General features: G+C 30.1%; 2 protein-coding genes across 14 annotated transcripts in view; one reads left to right on the forward strand and one right to left on the reverse strand.

Moving 5' to 3' along the window:
* Positions 1-16,986, forward strand: part of LOC129943979 (PDZ and LIM domain protein 4) — a 41,320-nt gene extending 24,334 nt beyond the window's left edge. For 2 of the 12 annotated variants that reach the window (XM_056053076.1, XM_056053077.1), the window contains exons 5-10: positions 11,084-11,290; positions 11,361-11,440; positions 11,859-11,906; positions 14,996-15,146; positions 15,544-15,597; positions 16,108-16,986. In XM_056053076.1, coding sequence (XP_055909051.1) covers positions 11,084-11,290; positions 11,361-11,440; positions 11,859-11,906; positions 14,996-15,146; positions 15,544-15,597; positions 16,108-16,194 — 627 coding nt within the window. In that variant the 3' untranslated portion in view covers positions 16,195-16,986. Of the gene's footprint in view, positions 1-1,076; positions 1,239-1,371; positions 1,490-11,083; positions 11,305-11,360; positions 11,441-11,858; positions 11,907-13,773; positions 13,934-14,995; positions 15,147-15,543; positions 15,598-16,107 lie in introns of those variants that run through there. The other 10 variants (XM_056053078.1, XM_056053080.1, XM_056053086.1 and 7 more) reach the window with 9 other exon arrangements.
* Positions 8,136-10,470, reverse strand: LOC129943978 (cell division control protein 6 homolog). 2 transcript variants are annotated; one of them, XM_056053075.1, is made up of 2 exons: positions 10,398-10,470; positions 8,136-9,768 (listed from the first exon to the last, which is right to left on the reverse strand). In XM_056053075.1, exon 2 carries the CDS (start codon positions 9,635-9,637, stop codon positions 8,147-8,149), a length of 1,491 nt encoding a protein of 496 aa, XP_055909050.1. In that variant the 5' UTR covers positions 9,638-9,768; positions 10,398-10,470; the 3' UTR covers positions 8,136-8,146. The 2 variants fall into 2 exon arrangements, with proteins under 2 accessions (XP_055909050.1, XP_055909049.1); XM_056053074.1 differs by lacking the exon at positions 10,398-10,470 and having other exon boundaries at positions 8,136-10,015.
* Positions 16,987-18,756: the final 1,770 nt, after the last annotated feature.

The following is an 18,756-nucleotide window of genomic DNA, read 5'->3' on the forward strand; positions in this document are numbered from 1 at the left end:
ACTCGGTCAAGGGCGGACAAAGCAAAGAGTTTAAACATTTTATATATATAAATGCAACTGACCTAAACATGAAGACTGTCATTCATCAAATTTGAAAATCAAGGATACCTCGCACATTAAAAAAAGAAAGACAAACTAAAATAAAATCAAGGTGTTTTATATTTACCTTTTCGACAAAAATTTTATAGCGTGCAGACAGAGTAAAACACACATTGCAGCCCCCTCTACCCGCTCCCCATCTCTGACCCACAATTGTCTCTTTATGATGGTCTATGTAAAATATGAAAAGTGGCATCCACAGTTTTATGAAAAGTGTCCCCTACGCAGCACAGCCACTAATAGCTTCCGTTCAAGTGTGTTGTTTTTATACTTTTTTTTGTTTTTGAAATTCAAAAAACACCGTTTTCAACAACAAAAATGAGTTCAAAGTATTTTATTTTTTTAGCCTTGATAGAGCAGTGAAAACGTTCTTTACATTTTTTTTGAGAAATTTTTCAAAAGCCAAGTATTTTGACCATGAAAATTTATTTATTCGAAGGGCCAAGTACAATTTTCTAACCACCAGCAGCGGGACACTGACTTACGCAGTTATTTCGAATCTATTTTCAGTTGGCATTCAATTAAATTATCCCTCAAGATCATTATTGTTTTTTTTCGATTTTTCATGTGGAGGAATTTCTGTGCCACAGAGGCGAATAATATTTTCCAAAATATCTACAAACAATTTTCAACATACACAGATTCACAATGTTTTTCTTCTTGATGATGATGTTGATGAGGGAGGCGGGTGGGTGCGGTGAAGAGGGTGGTGGATATTTGCTTGTCTAAGTTTTCTAAGCCATCAAGAGTCGAGTATATAAAGATCACCATTAAACTTATTTCTATGTAAAAGCTTCGATAGATATTTTTCGCTATTGGTGTAGGTTGTTGGAAGGTGATATGTTCCAATACCCCCTCTGCGTCATTCACACCCCCAAACGTCTATATAATTCAGTAATAAAAACTGATTTTTCTTATATTTTTTGTTTTTCTAATATACACGGGAAAAGTAGGTATATTTTTTTGCTTCTCGAAACAACAAGCAAAACATTTTGATATTCGTTTTAATATTCAGTTGCTTTCGGAAAATTGTATAATAAACATCATCTTTTAGTGAATATAATAATTCCACACGATCTCGAAGTGAAATTTGTTGAAATTTCAAAAACAATTAATCAAAAAAACGATTTAACTTGTAGGTTTAAAATTTGATATTAAAATAAAATATTAAAAATAAAAAAAAATTGTGCAAATTTTTGTGATTTTTTTTTAATTTTTTTAAAAACTTGTGCAATTAATTTATAGTGATATTTTTTTCAAATCCAATTTAAGGACGTTTTTGATCAAAAATAAACAAAACACATTAAAAATGGAATACGTTCAATTCAAAAATGGCACCCCCCATTACTACAGAGATACTCCAGACTTCAATGAAGCCATCCAATATCAAGTAAGGATTCTAACCTACTTACAATCATCCAACACCTTCTATATATACTAATCAAATATGTTAATCAAAATCGATAAAGTGGGTTTCGAAATCTACCTATGCATTGAATTCTCAAAAATAAAAAAGAAAAACATTTTTTTGAAAATATATACAAACTAGTGGAACAATAATAATGTTTATATAACATTTTTATATAACGCCTTTTCTGCTTGTGTTGACGTGTGTGTTAGACAATCAGTGATTTTTTAAATTCTTTTTGAAAAAAATTCAAAATTTGAAAAATAGATATCTATACGAAAATAAATTAAAGCACCATCGATGACTAATTGAAAAATTGTTCCAATTTGTTCCTTCGTTCGGGAAACAACTAATACAAACTTCGTTATTGTTTTTATACTTTGCCCCATTTCCTGCGCATGATCAAAGTATTTAGTGAAACCTAATAAGTTTACGTTATAAGATAATTCATTTTATTTTTATTGAAGCGAGGGATGGCGCAGAAAATTAAGACAAAAAATAAATATTTATCTTAAACCACCACGATCACCAAAATGATGAGCGGTGCGGCCGGCGGCGGGGCACAACGATCGAGTGCGAGTGTATGAGAGAAGAGAAGAAAATTAATTTTAATGTTCACATTTTAGAATTTTCAAATATCTACCCGAAAATACTTGGTGATTTATGAAAACGTCTTTATTTAAATGCTAATGAAAGGAAACATCGCAGTGACATTGATATGGTCCGGTTCAGGTTGGGTTGGGTGTAGACTGTAGTGATGCGATGGTTGAGAAATGTTGGATTCAACAATTTCGAGAGGAAATTTTAATTCAAAATGTCAAAGGACTATAAATTGCAGATTGTTGGTTAATGGTTGTTGGTACAATACTTGGGCGTGGGATGATAGAATGAGACCAATATTATTAATGTTAGCCTGTTTGAGACAAACTTCTTTGATCACGAGTGGTATTTATGAAAATCGAAAGGATTTTAATTAAAGGTCATATAATTATTTTTGTATCAAATAATTAAACATTTTCATTGTCTAAAGAGAATTTATGAATCAAGAGGGTTTACAGAAATTTAAAAGAAAAGATCGATGATCTCATCGTTTGACGAGATGAAAGTACATTACAAAACATTGACTTTAAAATCTTGTAAGCTTATAATTTGTATAAAGTGTATGTTATAAGGTTTTAAAAAAGGAGATTTAATTTTGAATAGGACGCTATTTTAACAGCTGTCAGTTAGACATGCATAGACTACGACATAACTAAAAAAGAAACAATTTACGAAATTGTTAAAATTCACTTTACTTTACATCCATATGTAAATATTTAAAATTTGCAGTTAGACTTCACAGTTTTGAAAAAATAGTTTTCTGACCGTATTGCTTTTGTAAGAAGTATCAACATCTTTCAACGAGATCTTAGAATTTGACACCCTTGAACTTTTTTGGGACTACTTTAAAGACCTTATGTTTCATCCCATTTAGAGTCTGATAATGTGTACCTAGTCCAGCCATAAGTTCTGTTACATTTTAAGAGGGCAATAAAAAAAAATCTAGTATATTTTATATCATCAAATTTATTTTTTTAATTAGTTCACAATATTAGTTTTAAGAAAAAAAGTTTTACTAAAAATGGCCGCCTTTAGCCTTAATGCAGGCTTTCAAACGATGTGGCCATTGGTCTATAGCGGCACGCTCTGTGTCGATGACTCTGCTGTTAACAAAGCAGCTTTTAGGCTATCCAAATTTCGATGGGGAGTCTTACAGGCCATGTTCTGTAATCCAATGGATTCAAATCTGCTCAAATCTCCCCGACGGCCAATCTGCAGCTGCAATAAAATCAGGAATATTTGTTCTAAGCCACTCTTGTGTGGTTTTGGCCTTGTGTGCTGGAACAGACTCTTGTTGGAAGACCCATCTTTCCCCGTTGAAGAGAGTATTTGTTTATCTCTTAACAACACCCTCGAGAAAATTCTCCTGATACACTTTTGCACCGGTTTTCACGCCTTTTTCACAAAAGTGCAGTGATGTGACACCTTTATGGGAAGCCCCCACCAAAGCATTACTGAAGCGGGATGGTGTCCACGCTTCTTTAGATGACTATTTATCATTTTGTTTGTTATAAACTTCTTCTATTGTGAAGATTTTTTCATCCGTATACAAGATATTTTCGTGTTCATTAACCGAGTGCCACTGCAAAATATTTTTGCTTCTTTCAAGTCTTATTTTTTTAAGACTTGGAGTTAAAAGATGTCTTGTTGATCGACAATAGGCTTTCATGTGAAGATCATCTCGGATCTGCCTTGACATGAATCTGGCGGATATATCTAATTCTCTGGAAATGATCTTCTGCTTCTGGAGAGGATTCCTACGAATTCGTTCACGGCTTTTACTCGTTCAAGCGACGCGTGGACGACCACTTCTTGGTCTGTCCTCTGATCTTGACAGTTCATCAAAACGTTTTATAGTACGATACACAAACATTCGCGATAAACCAAGTGGTTTTAAAAGTTCGAACATTTTATTTGATTTTTTTCCACACATATGTAATGCGCTTATCACGACTCGATTTTCTTCAACGCCCCACGCCATGATCTCCAATCAAAAGTTGAAACCAAACAAGCTTCCATTCTTTACCTACAAGATGACGTGCTTCGAAACAATAGTTAACGGTACTATTCCTAGTGGAAGTTATAAGCAATGCGCTCTTGAAATCGTGTAACAGAACTTATGGCTAAACTAAGCACATTTTTCCTTGCCATAAAGTGAAAGTTGATTGATTGTTTCTTTAAAACAAGCTTGATTTTTTTTAATACAAATTAAAGAAAACAATTACGTGCAAAAATTCCTTCTTGAAAGAACTATGCACTTATTATAGTCTTAGAATCTGCAATTATTAAAAGTGCTATGTTTTGCTGAAGAAATGCGAAAATTGTTTGCAATTGTATCCAAATACTTGCAAACAATAAGTTGCTTCCTTCTGTTTTCGTTTGTTCAAAATTTAAAGGATTGTTTTATTATATTATTATATTTAATAATTTTAAGCAGTAAATTTTATTAGACGATTTATTTTCCACACGTAATCACAAAGAAAAAACAACTGCATAATTGGGACTTCTTATTGGTTTTATTTCTTCTTAAAATGGGTCAGCTGCTAATTTTTTTATTCTCAAGACTATACTTAAAACATTAAACAAATTAACTACTCAAGACTTTCCAGAATAACTCGTGTACGTATGAGTAAAAATTTTGACAGCAGAAAGTGCTATTTTATACCTCTTACAAGAAAATTAAAAACAAATTCCAAGATTTCATGTTAAATTTTTAACTTTATTGCAATGGGTCCGATTTGTCAAATTGAAAATTTTGACATTTCTCGACGTTTCAAGGTCCCTAAAGTCGAAATAAAAGATTTTTAGAAACATGTCTGTACGTCCGTACGTTCGCGATGTTTTTTTCGCTGTCCATAGATCAAGAACCAGAAAAGATATCGACTTCAAATAATTTGTTTATACAGATAATAACGCAGAAAGATGCAGAAAGGGCTCTCAAGAAAATTGCGTGGGCGGTTTTTTTACCATAACAGTTTAAAAAAAGGTGAACATTTTGGTTAACCCTTAATATCCTACGAACCAAAACCGCTGGAAACTTGAATTAAATTTTACATAAAATATCGTAGCGTGATACCAAAGAAATATATTTTTTGAAAAAAAAAATTCAGCTTACAGTTTTTTTTTATAAATCAAAAATAAATGTTGTCACGTTGAAAATTTTACGAATACAAAATAATTTTATCTTCAAAACATGTTTGTGCAACTAAAAATAAAGTAAAATTTTGAGAAAAATCGAATTGACAATTTTTTTTTATAAAAAATAAAAACTTTAAATTATTTAACAGAAGTTGGTACAAATTGATTTTCGACTCAAATATCTTTTCAAGAATTTGAGATAATGGCTTTCAACTTACTTTAACTTATAAGAAATATTGTTTTCACCATTCGAAACATTTTGAGAAAAATCGGATTGACAATTTTTTTACAAAAAATTCAAAACCTAACAAAAAACAATACTAAAACTTGGTAAAAATTGATTTTCGACTCAAATAGCTTGTCAAACAATAAAAATATTGTCTTCCAACTTTTTTATTTCACAGAAAATATGTTTTTTGATATTTAGAAGTTTTTTTTTTATTATAAAAATCCAACAGTAGGTTTTTTCATACAAAATAAAATCTACAAAAAAAGTTCGCAAATTTGGTAAAAATTGATGTTCGGTTCTTGATATCTCTCAAATTAATTACGTTTATCCAGTTTATAAAAATTTAAGAAACGCTACAAAAATTTGTTTTCGACTAAAAATTTATACAAACAAAATTAGATTTTCAAAACTGTTCTATTTCTTTATATGAAAAATATTGTTGGTACTTTAAAGATGTTTAAGAATAATTGAACTTACAACTTTTTTAACCCAACACGAAAACCATCAAACTTTTAAGCAAGAGAAATTGACAGACGGGATGGGAAGTTGTCAGTGTGGGTCGCATCCCAGGCTCTTTTTAATTTTATTTACAGCACCTCAAAACTTAAGGAATACTTAAAATAAATAAGCGTAAAATTAATAAACAATAAATAATTAAAAATTAATAAAAGCTCGGAAAAATTTGTCAATTAACCAAATAAGTCCTTAGACGAAGTTCTGGAAAGTTTCAGACTTTATTATGTCACTAAACGATACAAGCGATTTTATTACTTTATAAGAAAGTCGATTTTCATAGTGATCATGAATTTTATGCAAAACTTTGTTAAATCTTGAGAAAACTTTGAGTCGATTTTTGTTTCTTGGTTATTTGGGTAAAAGTAATATCAAATTATTGGGGATCTACTTGAATGGCCAATTAAAAACAGAATAGATCCAAATAACAATTTTTGAAAAACTAAGTTAAGTCAATTTTTTGATTTAGTTTGTGAAAAAAAATCCAAGTGATCCTGGAAACTTTTCTTAACAAAATCCTAGTTATTAAATTTCTGCTTTCAGTCGAAAAAACAAATTATAGGTGTGAATATGATTGAAAAGATGTGTAATAACAATTTGGGAAAAATTACATCCCATATTACTGAGATTCTTCAAAACTAGTTAAAAAATGGTTTCGACTTAAAAATTTTTCTAGAAATTTAATTTAATTGATAGTAAAATTATTTTTAGTAATCATTTTGAATAGATTGAAACCTAAATAAAGTGTTCAAAAACTTGAAAATCTAAACACTTAAAAACTAGTTTTGAAGAAATTTTAAAATATGGAAGCAAGATCTTACAGAAAAATCAATTGCAATAAATCAAGGACAATTAAAATATTCACTGAAAAGGCTTTTGTTTTGAAACTACCACTTGTAACTTAGATATTTATGTATTTTCCGTTCTTTTCTTAGATAACCTGTTATTTTCTTAAAATATTCCAAACAGTTTCCTCAGCATTTTTTTTAAGAACAAAAGTAAATACATTTAATATGTTTGAAATTTGTGATCCTATTAAAATATACGAAAGAAAAATTTAATTTTCCGTCAAGAATATGCATTTTTGGATGATAGAAAAATTTGTATGCGAAACTAAAATTAATACCAAACGGAAAATAATTTTTGAAGCTCATATTTAATTAAAACTTACAATTCAGAAATTTAATAATTGACTTAAGTTTTTTAATAATGTTAAGAGTATCGCATCAATTTTAATTTAACTTAAGATTAATCACTCAATCAATAAACTGTGACTTCATTTATCAACAAAAATTGAAGTTATTTATTATAAACTATTTCGCATTTTTTTCTTAATTTTTCCTGGTCTTCAATTGCAAATAATCGGAAATATTTTTTATATATTAGAAAACAGTTTGTAAATACTTAATACAAATATTTTCATCCTTTTGGATGCTGAAAATGCCATGAAAATTTTCATGTACATATCTTGTAATTACAGTCGCAATAACCGGGAGCCTTATAATGGTTTACCAAGAAAAATATTCGAAGTACCAACATACATACGTATTGAATATACATATTTCGGATTTTTTAAATTGAAAGTTCGCCTTTGTTCTAAAACTCAACAAAACAATACGATCCACATCCATTTACGATTCAATTAATTAAAAATGTTATTTCCTAAGATCATTAAGAAAAATGCTATAAATGCCAAATCGGAGAATAATCTCGAGCCAAATAAAAGTGAGAATTTTCCTATAAAATAATATATGTACGACTCTCTATGTATGTACATGTAAATATCCTCCGCCTCCACACATTTGGATTGGCGCCCATCAACAGCACACAAATGATTGTTGTTTATTTGTTGCTTCTTCACAAACAATGACGATCTACAGCTGCATCTAGAATTCGAATAAACAAACAAAAATTTAAATTATTTTTAAACTTCCAACAGCGTTAGATCAGTGGGACGTTGGACGAACCAACAAAAGCTATCATAATCCATTGGATCCGCCTAAGTCAAGGCGAAAATCTCAAGGCAACCAACAAACAAATGACATTCTGCACGACACGTGAGACATGACAATTAAGCGGCGAAAAAAGAAAACAACAAAATATTTTCCTTTTGATTAAAAAAATATATTTAACTTTATTTTGATAAGATTTTCTTAAAATTATCGTCCCAAACATGAAGAATCGTTTAATATTGAGGCTATAAGTTGTTTGTCCTGCAGAGCTGCATTGACTTCCTCTTCGTCCCATTGAAGTTGAACTTTGTTGAGTCGTGGCTCTTTGCGGCGGATGACTCGAATTATTCCACGAGTCTCCACAAGATCGGCACATCCTGCGAACTCGGCTTGATCAACAGCGAGAATATTCCTTTTAGAACACACACGTTTGTAGACATCATGGAGGCGTCCAATCGTTATGTCCTTGTTCTTCTCTTTCTTCAGCATCAGCATCAGGCAACAGAGGATGATTTTCTGTTGAAGAGGGAATGACTCTTCAATGTCGTCATTGAGATTTTGCGATGCTCCGTAGACTTTATTCAAGACGCTCATGACTTGATTCACCTGAACTGGCTTTTGCTCCGCTTCGGGTTCAGGACGAGTTTCGATTCCAAATTCGGAGAGGTTGAGAGCTCCTCCGGTTTTCTTCTGCTGCTCGGCGATTTCAACCACACGACGTCCAATATCTAGAGCTCTCCGAACATCGCCACTTATGGCAGAGACTTTTGCAGCCAACAATTGAATCGTCACCGGAGGGAAGATATCGAGGACATTAGCCTCTTCAAGGCGTGATTTGAATATGTCCACTATCTGCTGCTTCGTATAGGGAGAGAAGTGCATCAGTCGTGGTTTGAGCTCGCATTTGGCGTTGAGTCGCATCAGCATCCGATCCGTCAGATCCAGGCTGTTGGCAATGCCGATGAGTATGATTTTTGAGTTCACAATGGAAGGCCACTCGAAGATGGTGTAGAGCACAGACTGTTTCTGCCCACAGAGCTGGTCGATCTCGTCCAGAACCATAAGAATCACCTTGTGGTCCGACGTTAGGTGTTTCCGCACAGCAGCTAGATGGTCTTTTTCTGTTCTTCCAGCCACCTTGAGATTGAGTTCGGCACAAATTTTCTTGTAAATACTACCTATAGTTGAGATCGATGTGCAGTTGATGTAGACTTTTACGAATTTCTTGGCAAACTCTTCAGACTTTAGTAGTTTCGATAGACAAGCCGTCTTGCCGGTTCCAGGTTGCCCAGAAACGTACAAGCTACCTGACTTCACCCCATCCATATGTTCCAAAAGAAATTCTCGTAGTTCTTCGAGTTCCTTTTCGCGTCCCGGCAAGAAATTTGTTTCCGCACTGTTGAGCACTCGTCGGGCATTTTGGAATTTGTTTCGTTTCGCTTCGTCAATTTGTCTTTGTTTCTCCTCCGCCCTATCCTCATCAATACTCAACCGATCGAGAAGCCTCGACGGACTGAGCAAATCGTCTTTAGGTGATCTTTGCTGTCGGCTTTGCTTTGGTGGCGAGACACCTGCGTTTCTTGAACTTACATCGGACGAGGATTCTTCGCTGTCAGATTCCACAACTTTTCGCTTAGACTTGGGCCTGGGTCTGGTTTTTGATTTTGGTGTTTTGGGAGATTTAGGAGTAAAATTCATGTTACGATTCTCGATTTCTTCGTCGTCGTCACTGGTGTCAAGGCTTATAATTTGGTTTCTTGACCGCCACTTGTTGTTGTCCGGTTTGGTGGGTGTTCTACTTACACTACTCAGTCTTGTGGATCTGCGAACTGTCGACATTGTTTTATTATTTATTTAAAAGATATTTTGAATTTATGAATTTAAAAATAGATGTTTAGTTTATGTTAATTTAGGCGCGAAATATGAAGCGAAACTTGAACTTGTAATTTCTTTTATGCTATGATTTGTGAAATGGCTGCAGTTGCTTGTTTCGCCAGCACATATGTTTTTGACAATGGGCGCGTTCATAAGGCAACAGTAATGTCAATTTATTGAATCGGTAAGGTAGTGTGGTAATTTAACTGAGTCTAACCTAAGGCATTATGCACATCTGGAGTTAATTTAGGATTTTGAAAAAACAAAGTTAATTATATTCTGAAACTATTAATAAATATTAAATTAATAACTTATAAGTAAATTATTTCATTGTATTATGATAAATAAAGTGAAATTTACATCAAGTTTCAGTTTTTGAAAGAATTTTTGAGAATATTCATAAATTAAACTTACAAATGTGTTTAGATAGTTAAAATTCTATTTTTGATTTCACTTCCCTTTACATGAACATTATTTATTGATCTGAATAAAACGTCTCTAATAATTGGACAAAAAAACTGTAAAGTTTAATCATACCGATTATTCATTTTGTTTAAATTTAACATCTTAGTTTTTTACTTACGTTATAGCAAATAATAATAAAAAAACAGCTTTCTATATTGTTTTTATGTTGAAATTCCTTAATAAAAATACACAGACCTTCCGAAAGATTCCAAAATTCTAAACTGAAAATATTTGGGTGCCAAATGTTTCTAAAAATTCAAATAACAAACATACATACATAACCATCCAAAAATAACCAAGATGGAAAACATACCATCTATATATCTATTCGTATGTTAGAATATTTGAGTATTTTGGAATCGAAACAAAAACGTATTTGATAAATGCTCTCTTTTTAAATTTATATCAATGCAAGCAAACAATTAGTTTTAATTACTTTGAATACATATTTCAATAATCTAAAGCCATACATCTATGTATAGAAAAATAATTAATTTAAATTTGATACGAAATAGCAAGTCTTTTTATGACACAAAGAGTAAAATTATCTATTTTAAGATATTCCTATTGAGGGAGGGGCAAATTGAAAAGAAGAAAATAAATAAATTTATATTTATATTTTTAGAAAGCTTTGGCAAAATCGCTAATACAACTACATGAGTTAAATAAGTTTGTTTTTTCTTTTGTCGCTCCAAGGCTATTTATATAAATTTAAACTTAATGACAAAATAATATTAAAGAATTTTATTCGTTTAGATGAATTTTAAAATCATTACCTTGTTTTTTTTTTTTAAATAATTTTAGCCATACCGAACAACTCCACTGGTTCTTCCCGGTGCTAAGGTAAAGAAGGATGCTCCAACAACAGATTCTTACTTGAGGCACTACCCAAATCCAGCTGTACGTGCCCCACCCGGTCATGAATACAATTACAATGATGTTTTAATGAAGCAACGTGTTGCTGATACAATGTTGCACAAAGTTGTTGGCAAGGACGCCGACTCCGGCAGGGTAAATAATAATCGGTAAATAAAAACCTATAGAACATTTTTTCATCGAATTTGTGTTATATACTTTGAAGGTCTTTCATAAACAATTCAACTCACCAATTGGCTTGTACTCAGATAACAATATTGAAAACACAATCAGGCAAACCGTTCCGTAAGTTTCAATTTGATTTTATTTTTGCTAAACCAAAAAAAAAAAACAAGCAATCTTTTGAGCTTAAATTAAAATGTATAGTTAAAAAGAAAATTTTGTATAATAAAATTAAATTGAAAATCAAATTTATTCAACTAGATTAGTAGAGTATGTTTAAGCTTAAGCTTTGTATTCTAATATTGTATGGCTATAAACTACAAGCTTGAGCTTAGAAATCAATGAAATAAGTAAAAATGATTTCGGTTTTTTCTACACAAAAAAGCGCTAGAAAAAAAAAACAACATTCATATTTTAAAATCATGAGAAAATGTTTTTAATGAATTTTATAATTTACTTTTTGTTTCTTTTCTTAAAACTATTTAATTATGTCTATTATATTCTTCTTTGAAAAATAACTTAATAATAACATATGCGACAGACAATGGTGTAGTCCTTTACATCGACCCTTGCCATCAAAGCTTGACCGGTAAAAATATTGAAATAAAAACTTTTTTGCTTTTATATTAGTTTTATTTTCTTTCTTCAAACTCGTAGTTTCTTTCTTAGTTTTATTTTTAATTTTTTAATTCGTCATATTCACGGTTATTTTTTCTTCCTTTTTCTTTTCAAATCAAAAAATTTATAATCACCAGCACCATATAATTTCGTTTTTCTTCAGTATCTAATTTTGGGAACATCTTTCCTTACTTAAACATTATTATCCTTTCTTAGAAAATGTTTATTAAAATCTATTAATCATTTCTCTGTTATATTCGGAAATCTAAGCTTTAAAAATACTTTCAACTGATTGAAAATGCTTTTCTACAATAGCCATCACACATGTGCAACACATAAACACACAAAACGTTTTTTTTGTATATCCAAGCCAAGACACATGAAACATACATTTTTTAAAACACAACCTACAGCAAAAAGTTTTGTTTCATAGCATGCACTCAACTGTCAAAAACCAAAATTATTGAAAAATGTTATTCCTTTTTATTTGTTTTGTGTGTAGTTCAATCTTTGTATTGTTTGATTGGAATGTATTTGATGTGCTTTAAATGTCAATTATATTTATGTTTATACAAATGTTTTAAAAAAACTAGAGCAGAATTTATTTTTCAGAACTAAAATGTATATTGGACTTTTCGATTTTTCTTGTATTGGGTTTTAAAAACATGTTTGACATTCGGAATGTCACTCTACAGTTGACAGTTCAGAAAAAAATCAATTATTTAACGAAGAATACTTAATTTTATATGAACCTAAATTCGGTTTGCTACAATTCTTCCAGTGTCGTTTACTTTTGTTTCAGATCTGTTCGTTTGTATTTAAAAAACTGTCATTCGTAATAGAATAGAATGTTATTTCCTTGAACTCTTCTCAACAGTTTGTTGAAAATTGAAGTTTTTAAAAAGTACTAGTTTTATTTTAAGGAATTGGTTATGATGTTATCTTTCTGACAGCGAAACTCTGTTGAAATATGCATTTAATCTGTTTATTTCGAATGTTCACTTCGAAACTACAAAATGTCAAAAATCCATAGGAAATAAAAAACGGTAAAATGTTCACATCATCTGGTACAGCTGTCAACTTTAAAATGGACGCATATTAAACAAAATTTTATAAAGTCAATCAGTTTGTTAAACCCGTGAAATATTGAACACACATTTTGTATTAACTGTCAAAGTAAATGTCACTGTAGTATCATTATTTTAAAGCCTTAATAATTATGAGAAACACTCTTTAAAAAGGTCCATGTTTCGGTCCGACTTAAACATTGATTTTTGTGTTGTTTATTTGCTGGTGTATTTGTTTAGGCTTTTGTTGCTCCTTGTGAGAAATGAAGTTTGTTTTTGACACCTCAGAAACTCTCAGAATCATAATTCAAACATATTTTATTCTTATTCTCGTATCATACCTGTGCAATTTGTGTAATATACACCACCACCAAAATAATCATTTTGTTTTGTCTTTAGAGCACTTTGAAAGTTGTTTTTTATATTTTGTTGTACGCATTTCAATTTTCGCCTCAAACATTAAACATCGCATCTTTATTCAGAAGAAGCACATCATATTTAAATCTTGTAAAATTTTCCAAAAAGAATACGAATTCAAAACAATATAAGCAACTGTCGAATAGTAATAAATAATTACATATATTTTCTTAGCTAAGTATAATTTAAATTTAAAACTTTAATTTAGAACCTTTTTTTTTAAATTAAAAGTTACTAATCTAGAGGAAGATAATTAGATGTTTGTTTTCTAAACTAATTTAATAAAAAAAACTATAAATTAAAAGTAGTTAAGTATAAATCAAAAATAGAATTTTGCTGCACAATTAATATTAGAATTTTCATCGATCTATCTTTCCTGGAACAAAAACATAAAATCCTGGAGCAACAAAAACAAAAACAACTACAAGAACAAGAGCAACGAAATCAACGCCAACAACAACATCGTTTCCATCACAACTAAAAGACGTTTTAAATCAAAAGAAAAATATTTAAACAAACAAAAAAAAAAAGAAAGAAAAATCTAATGTTTTTCCCATAATTATTTTTGTCCCAAACTATTAACAAAAACTTAATAATACAAAAAATCCCTCCGAAAATACTAGTTCCTTGTGAATAAGCTTACACATATACACACATATATATTTGTATATATATACAAATAGATACATTTTCTTACTAACAATTATAATGTATAAAAAAACATTTTTAAACAGAGGATTTGGTATCAAACTGTCATTTTCTCCAGTATTTTTTGGAGAGTAACTATAAAATAATAGTTGCTATAAAATACTTAAAATTGACAGTTTGACATCCAATTCTTCAGACAGATATAGAAGCTTTAATGCTATGCACATTTATTTAACAAAGAAAATAAGCTTTAAAAAAAATAATAACCATAGGCTTGAGATTTGAAATATTTTTATTTAATTAGACTTTTACTATATGAGCTTATAATTGTATGTCTTGAACGAAATTGTGATCAAGTTTTATCTTACCTATTGTTTTAATGATAACTATTAAAAAAAATATTAATAATAATTGTGATAAGAAGTTCCTATTTGAAAATTTTACAAGCACAACATTTATATTATATATTTTTATTATAATTTTGTTTTTCTTTCATTTAAACATACATACATATATATATTTATATAAGACAAGACATTTTGAACTTGCACAAATCTACTTCTACTTCTCTTTCATCGTCAATCGTTTTATAACATTTTATAATTTAATAACACTAAAACATCAAATTTTTTAGAAAAAGAAAACCTAAAATTAATTCTAACATATTGTGCACATTTTCTCTCTCTCTTTCTTCACATTTTTGTTGGCAATTTATAATAAACAAAAATCTATACTGAAACAATAAAAAAAAAATAAACAAAATAAAATTTAAAAAATTGATTCACATAACAACAACAACAACAAAACTACATCTTTACTGTAAAATAAAACGCAACTTTTGGTGATGGATGATGGGATATTTGGAATGGACTTCAACTGAAAATGTTTTAAATACAAAAATCTTACAAAATGACATAAATAATGACAGTTATAAGAAAACACTTCAATATGATCCATCGAAAAGTGAAACATACAGAGCAATCCAAGAGGAAGGTTATGGCTATGGCGATGCAGCGTCTGAATTGTCGAATCCAGTGCAACCAAAGGTCTTCCACCCAAATAGAATGGTTCCGGGAAAGGTAAGATCGATGTGCTTAGAAAAATAAAACTGTTTTGAAATAATGTAAATGTATGCATTTGAACACCAACAAGCAAAAGACAACAATAAAAGCACAAAACTTTAAACAAAATAAAACTGACATGTGAAGTTTGTACGTTATTTGTATTTGACGTTTGTTTTTGATTTAAGTGGGCTATACCTATTTATTTATTATCTATCTATGTTAAAATAAAATAAACTTTATGTACCTAAACCTCTGTCCTGCAGTGTATTTTTGGTTGTGTCTTTAAAATACGTTTAGATATTTTTAAGTAGAATCTAAATATTGATAGTGCGATTTTTACTAACACTTTGTTTTTTCTTTCAACACAAAATAATTGCTAGGTTTTGACTAATATGATTTGTATTTCTTATAGAAACCACCTTCCTCACCACACCCAGCGTCAGTTTCAAGTGCCTCGCCGTACAATGTAAGTATAACATTTAATTGTATTTTTATAGTAAAAATATGACATTTAAGTTGCCATGAACTATCAATTACACACTACCTTACCATATTTAAACTCAAATAGCCATCTGTTAGTCATAATGAAAACTAATTTTTGAGTATCTGAACAAAAAATAAATCTAATAAGGAATCAGGATCCTAAATTAGTTTTATATTTCATGTTCAAAAAACCGTGTAGTTATTGGAATTGAACATTACAAGTCTTGAAGAAAAGCTAAATAAATAGTCTCTTTCTTATCCGATTCTAATTATGTTTGAGTCTTCTTTTCAATTTACAAGAAATTTGTAAAAATACTTTTTTTTTACTAAGTTACAATTAATGTTTATATTTGTATACTCAAATTTTGTTCCTTTTCCTCAAATATCACTTGCAGTTTCTTTCAAAATAGTTTTCTTAATATCCGCCTTAGTTTTTTCAAACTTTCCAAGCATAACCTCAACTTTAATATGTTGTCATTGTTTTTCTTTACAGGTGGTAAACTCACACGATGATTCAATCCGTCAAAGTGGATCATTCAATCGCTTGATGTACAGCGTTCTAGGAACAACTGATTACTAAAAAATAATCAATCAATTTTAATTTATAATTTACATACATAACTACACAAAAATATATAAACTAACATGAACACAAAACCAAAAATAAAGTTATTAAGAAAACCATAACTAAATTATTAAAAAAAGAATATTGAATTTATTTACAGTAAAGTAAATATTGTAATGAAAATGTTTTTTTCTGGATGATGATGAGTTGAAAAACCTCTGGAGTTATAAAAAATTAAAATTTATTGTATTAAAACAAAAAAAACGACTATTAAACCAAAAATAATAATTTTCTTTATAGATAATAAAATTTAAACAAACGAAACATTTATTTTTACTTTTATTTTTATTTTTAAATTTAATTTGTTATTTTTTTTTAATTGAATCAAATTACAGAGATACATATATTTTATTTATTTTTTATAAATCTTTATTTTATAGATTGTATACAATTTTAAAATAGAATACAAAATTCATTTATTATACAAAAACAAAAATTTATTGAATTTGAAAGATATAAATAAAGCTTTATTTTTAATTTATTATTTATTTAAATATATATTTTTAGGTCAAATGTTTTATTTTTGCTCAATGCCTTATAAAGTGTACTTGACAAATAGAAAATGGGTGTCATCTAGTCAAATCGAAATAAAGAATTTATAGAATTGGCAATAATTTATTGATGTAATAATTTATTATCTAGATACCTTTTAAACAGCTACTTGCAACTCTAATTCGTTATTTAAAATAAAACTTTAAATTTATTACGAATAACAATTTTGAATAAAATTTAATTCGAAAACTTGAAGTGCTTACTATTTTTATCGCAATTTTTAACGTCGCAAGCGAAATTTTGTGAAATAAATGTTCTTGAGATCAATTCAAAAATCTTACAAATGCCTAACTTCCAACTTAGCATTCCCGAAAAAAATCCTTAGCTTTTCTAAAAACAAGCTTAAAATATTCAAAATACAGGTAGTTCAACATTTACCACTCTAAGAATTTAAGACTCATTTAATGGGCCAGTATTAATATTATATAACTTTAAAAAATAACATGAACAACAAATAGTGGCCCAAGGTAATTTCCCTGAGGAACACCAGTATTTAGATTGTTCACTTATTTGGCGAAAAGATCCATTATTTAGTTTAAATGGGTAGAAACTAGATTTAAATTCACAATGGGAAAAGGCAAAAGTTGTACGCCAAAAATCCGAAGCGCTATTGTTGAGCTTAATAAAGCTGGCTTATCATACGAACAAATTGCAACCCAGCTTAACTGTTCCAAAAAGAAGGTGTTCGGTGCCGTTGCCCATTTCCGTAGTTATAAAACCACTGACAATGTTGCGCGCCGAAAGAGACCACGAAAAACTTCAGTTCACACAGATAGAAAAATTGTCCGCCTCTCAAAAGCAGATCCTAGAAGAAGTTCAGCAGTCATTTAGCGCGAAATAATTGACGATATCCGCATATCAAAAAGAACTGTTGCCCGTCGTTTGGTTGAAGCTTGACCTTATGGACGGATTTCATGTAAGAAACCAATGGTCACAAATGTTCAAAGACAGCAGCGCATCCAGTTTGCCAAGAGACATGCCCATTGGACGGTGAATCGATGGAAATTTGTGTTGTTGAGCGATGCGACGAAGATAAATCGCATTGGTCCCGACGACAGAAAGTACGTCCGACGCCCAAAGTGTAAGGAACTTGACCCAAGGTACATTCAATCTGCGTATGGGGATGTGTTTCTCGGAATGGCTTGGGACCCATTCATCGTATTGACGGAATTCTTAACAGAGAGAAATAAGTTGAGATACTGAAGAACATATTGCTACCGTGGGCTAAAGAAATAAGCCGGTCATTTGGTATTTTTAACAAGACAATGTTCCGAAGCATACTGCAAAACTCATAAAAATTTGTTTTGATCAAAACTCTATGCGAGTACTTGACTGGCCATTGTCAAGTCCGGATTTAAATCCTATAGAGCATCTATGGGATGAAGTCAAAAATGCCAATAAATTGTAAAAAATATGTAAAATTTGTGTGTGAAGGAAAACTTACAAGCTTGACAACTTTAAATAATATTGCAAGATATAAATGTTATTAGAATACATTTTTGTTATTATAATCTGGAGTGAAATCGGCCAATTCAAAACTCAATTCAATTCGATTGAACAATTTCAGAATCAAATTTTCAAAACTCATTGTTGAATTGGTGAAATTTTAAATTGATTCTTCTAAAATATTTAAATAAAAGTATCACATTGGCTGTGTTTGAATACAATTCTTACTTTTTTCGAATGCCTTAAACTTTTTTCGCTCACAGAAAAGTTTTTTTTTTTAACGTAACAAAGTGAACTAAAAACATTTTCCAGTCGTTTGTGTAAGTGCCTGGTAGCTCTATTTGGAATAAACATACTTGTTTCAAAATGACTGTCACATTTTTGTTGTAACAGCTTTTTAGGTATCAATTTGACTATCGATTCGATCATTTTGATTGTCATTTATCAACAATCACCTTAGCCGACTCCACCGCTGATAAATAATTGTATCATATTGTTATGTTCCTGCGGTTATGAGTT

The sequence above is a fragment of the Eupeodes corollae genome, chromosome 2, assembly GCF_945859685.1.
Source record: "Eupeodes corollae chromosome 2, idEupCoro1.1, whole genome shotgun sequence".
NCBI lineage: Eukaryota > Metazoa > Arthropoda > Insecta > Diptera > Syrphidae > Eupeodes > Eupeodes corollae.

Excerpts from the sequence above, each read along its gene's own strand:
- LOC129943978 (XM_056053074.1), bottom strand. The coding sequence starts at position 9,778 with ATGTCGACAGTTCGCAGATCCACAAGACTGAGTAGTGTAAGTAGAACA.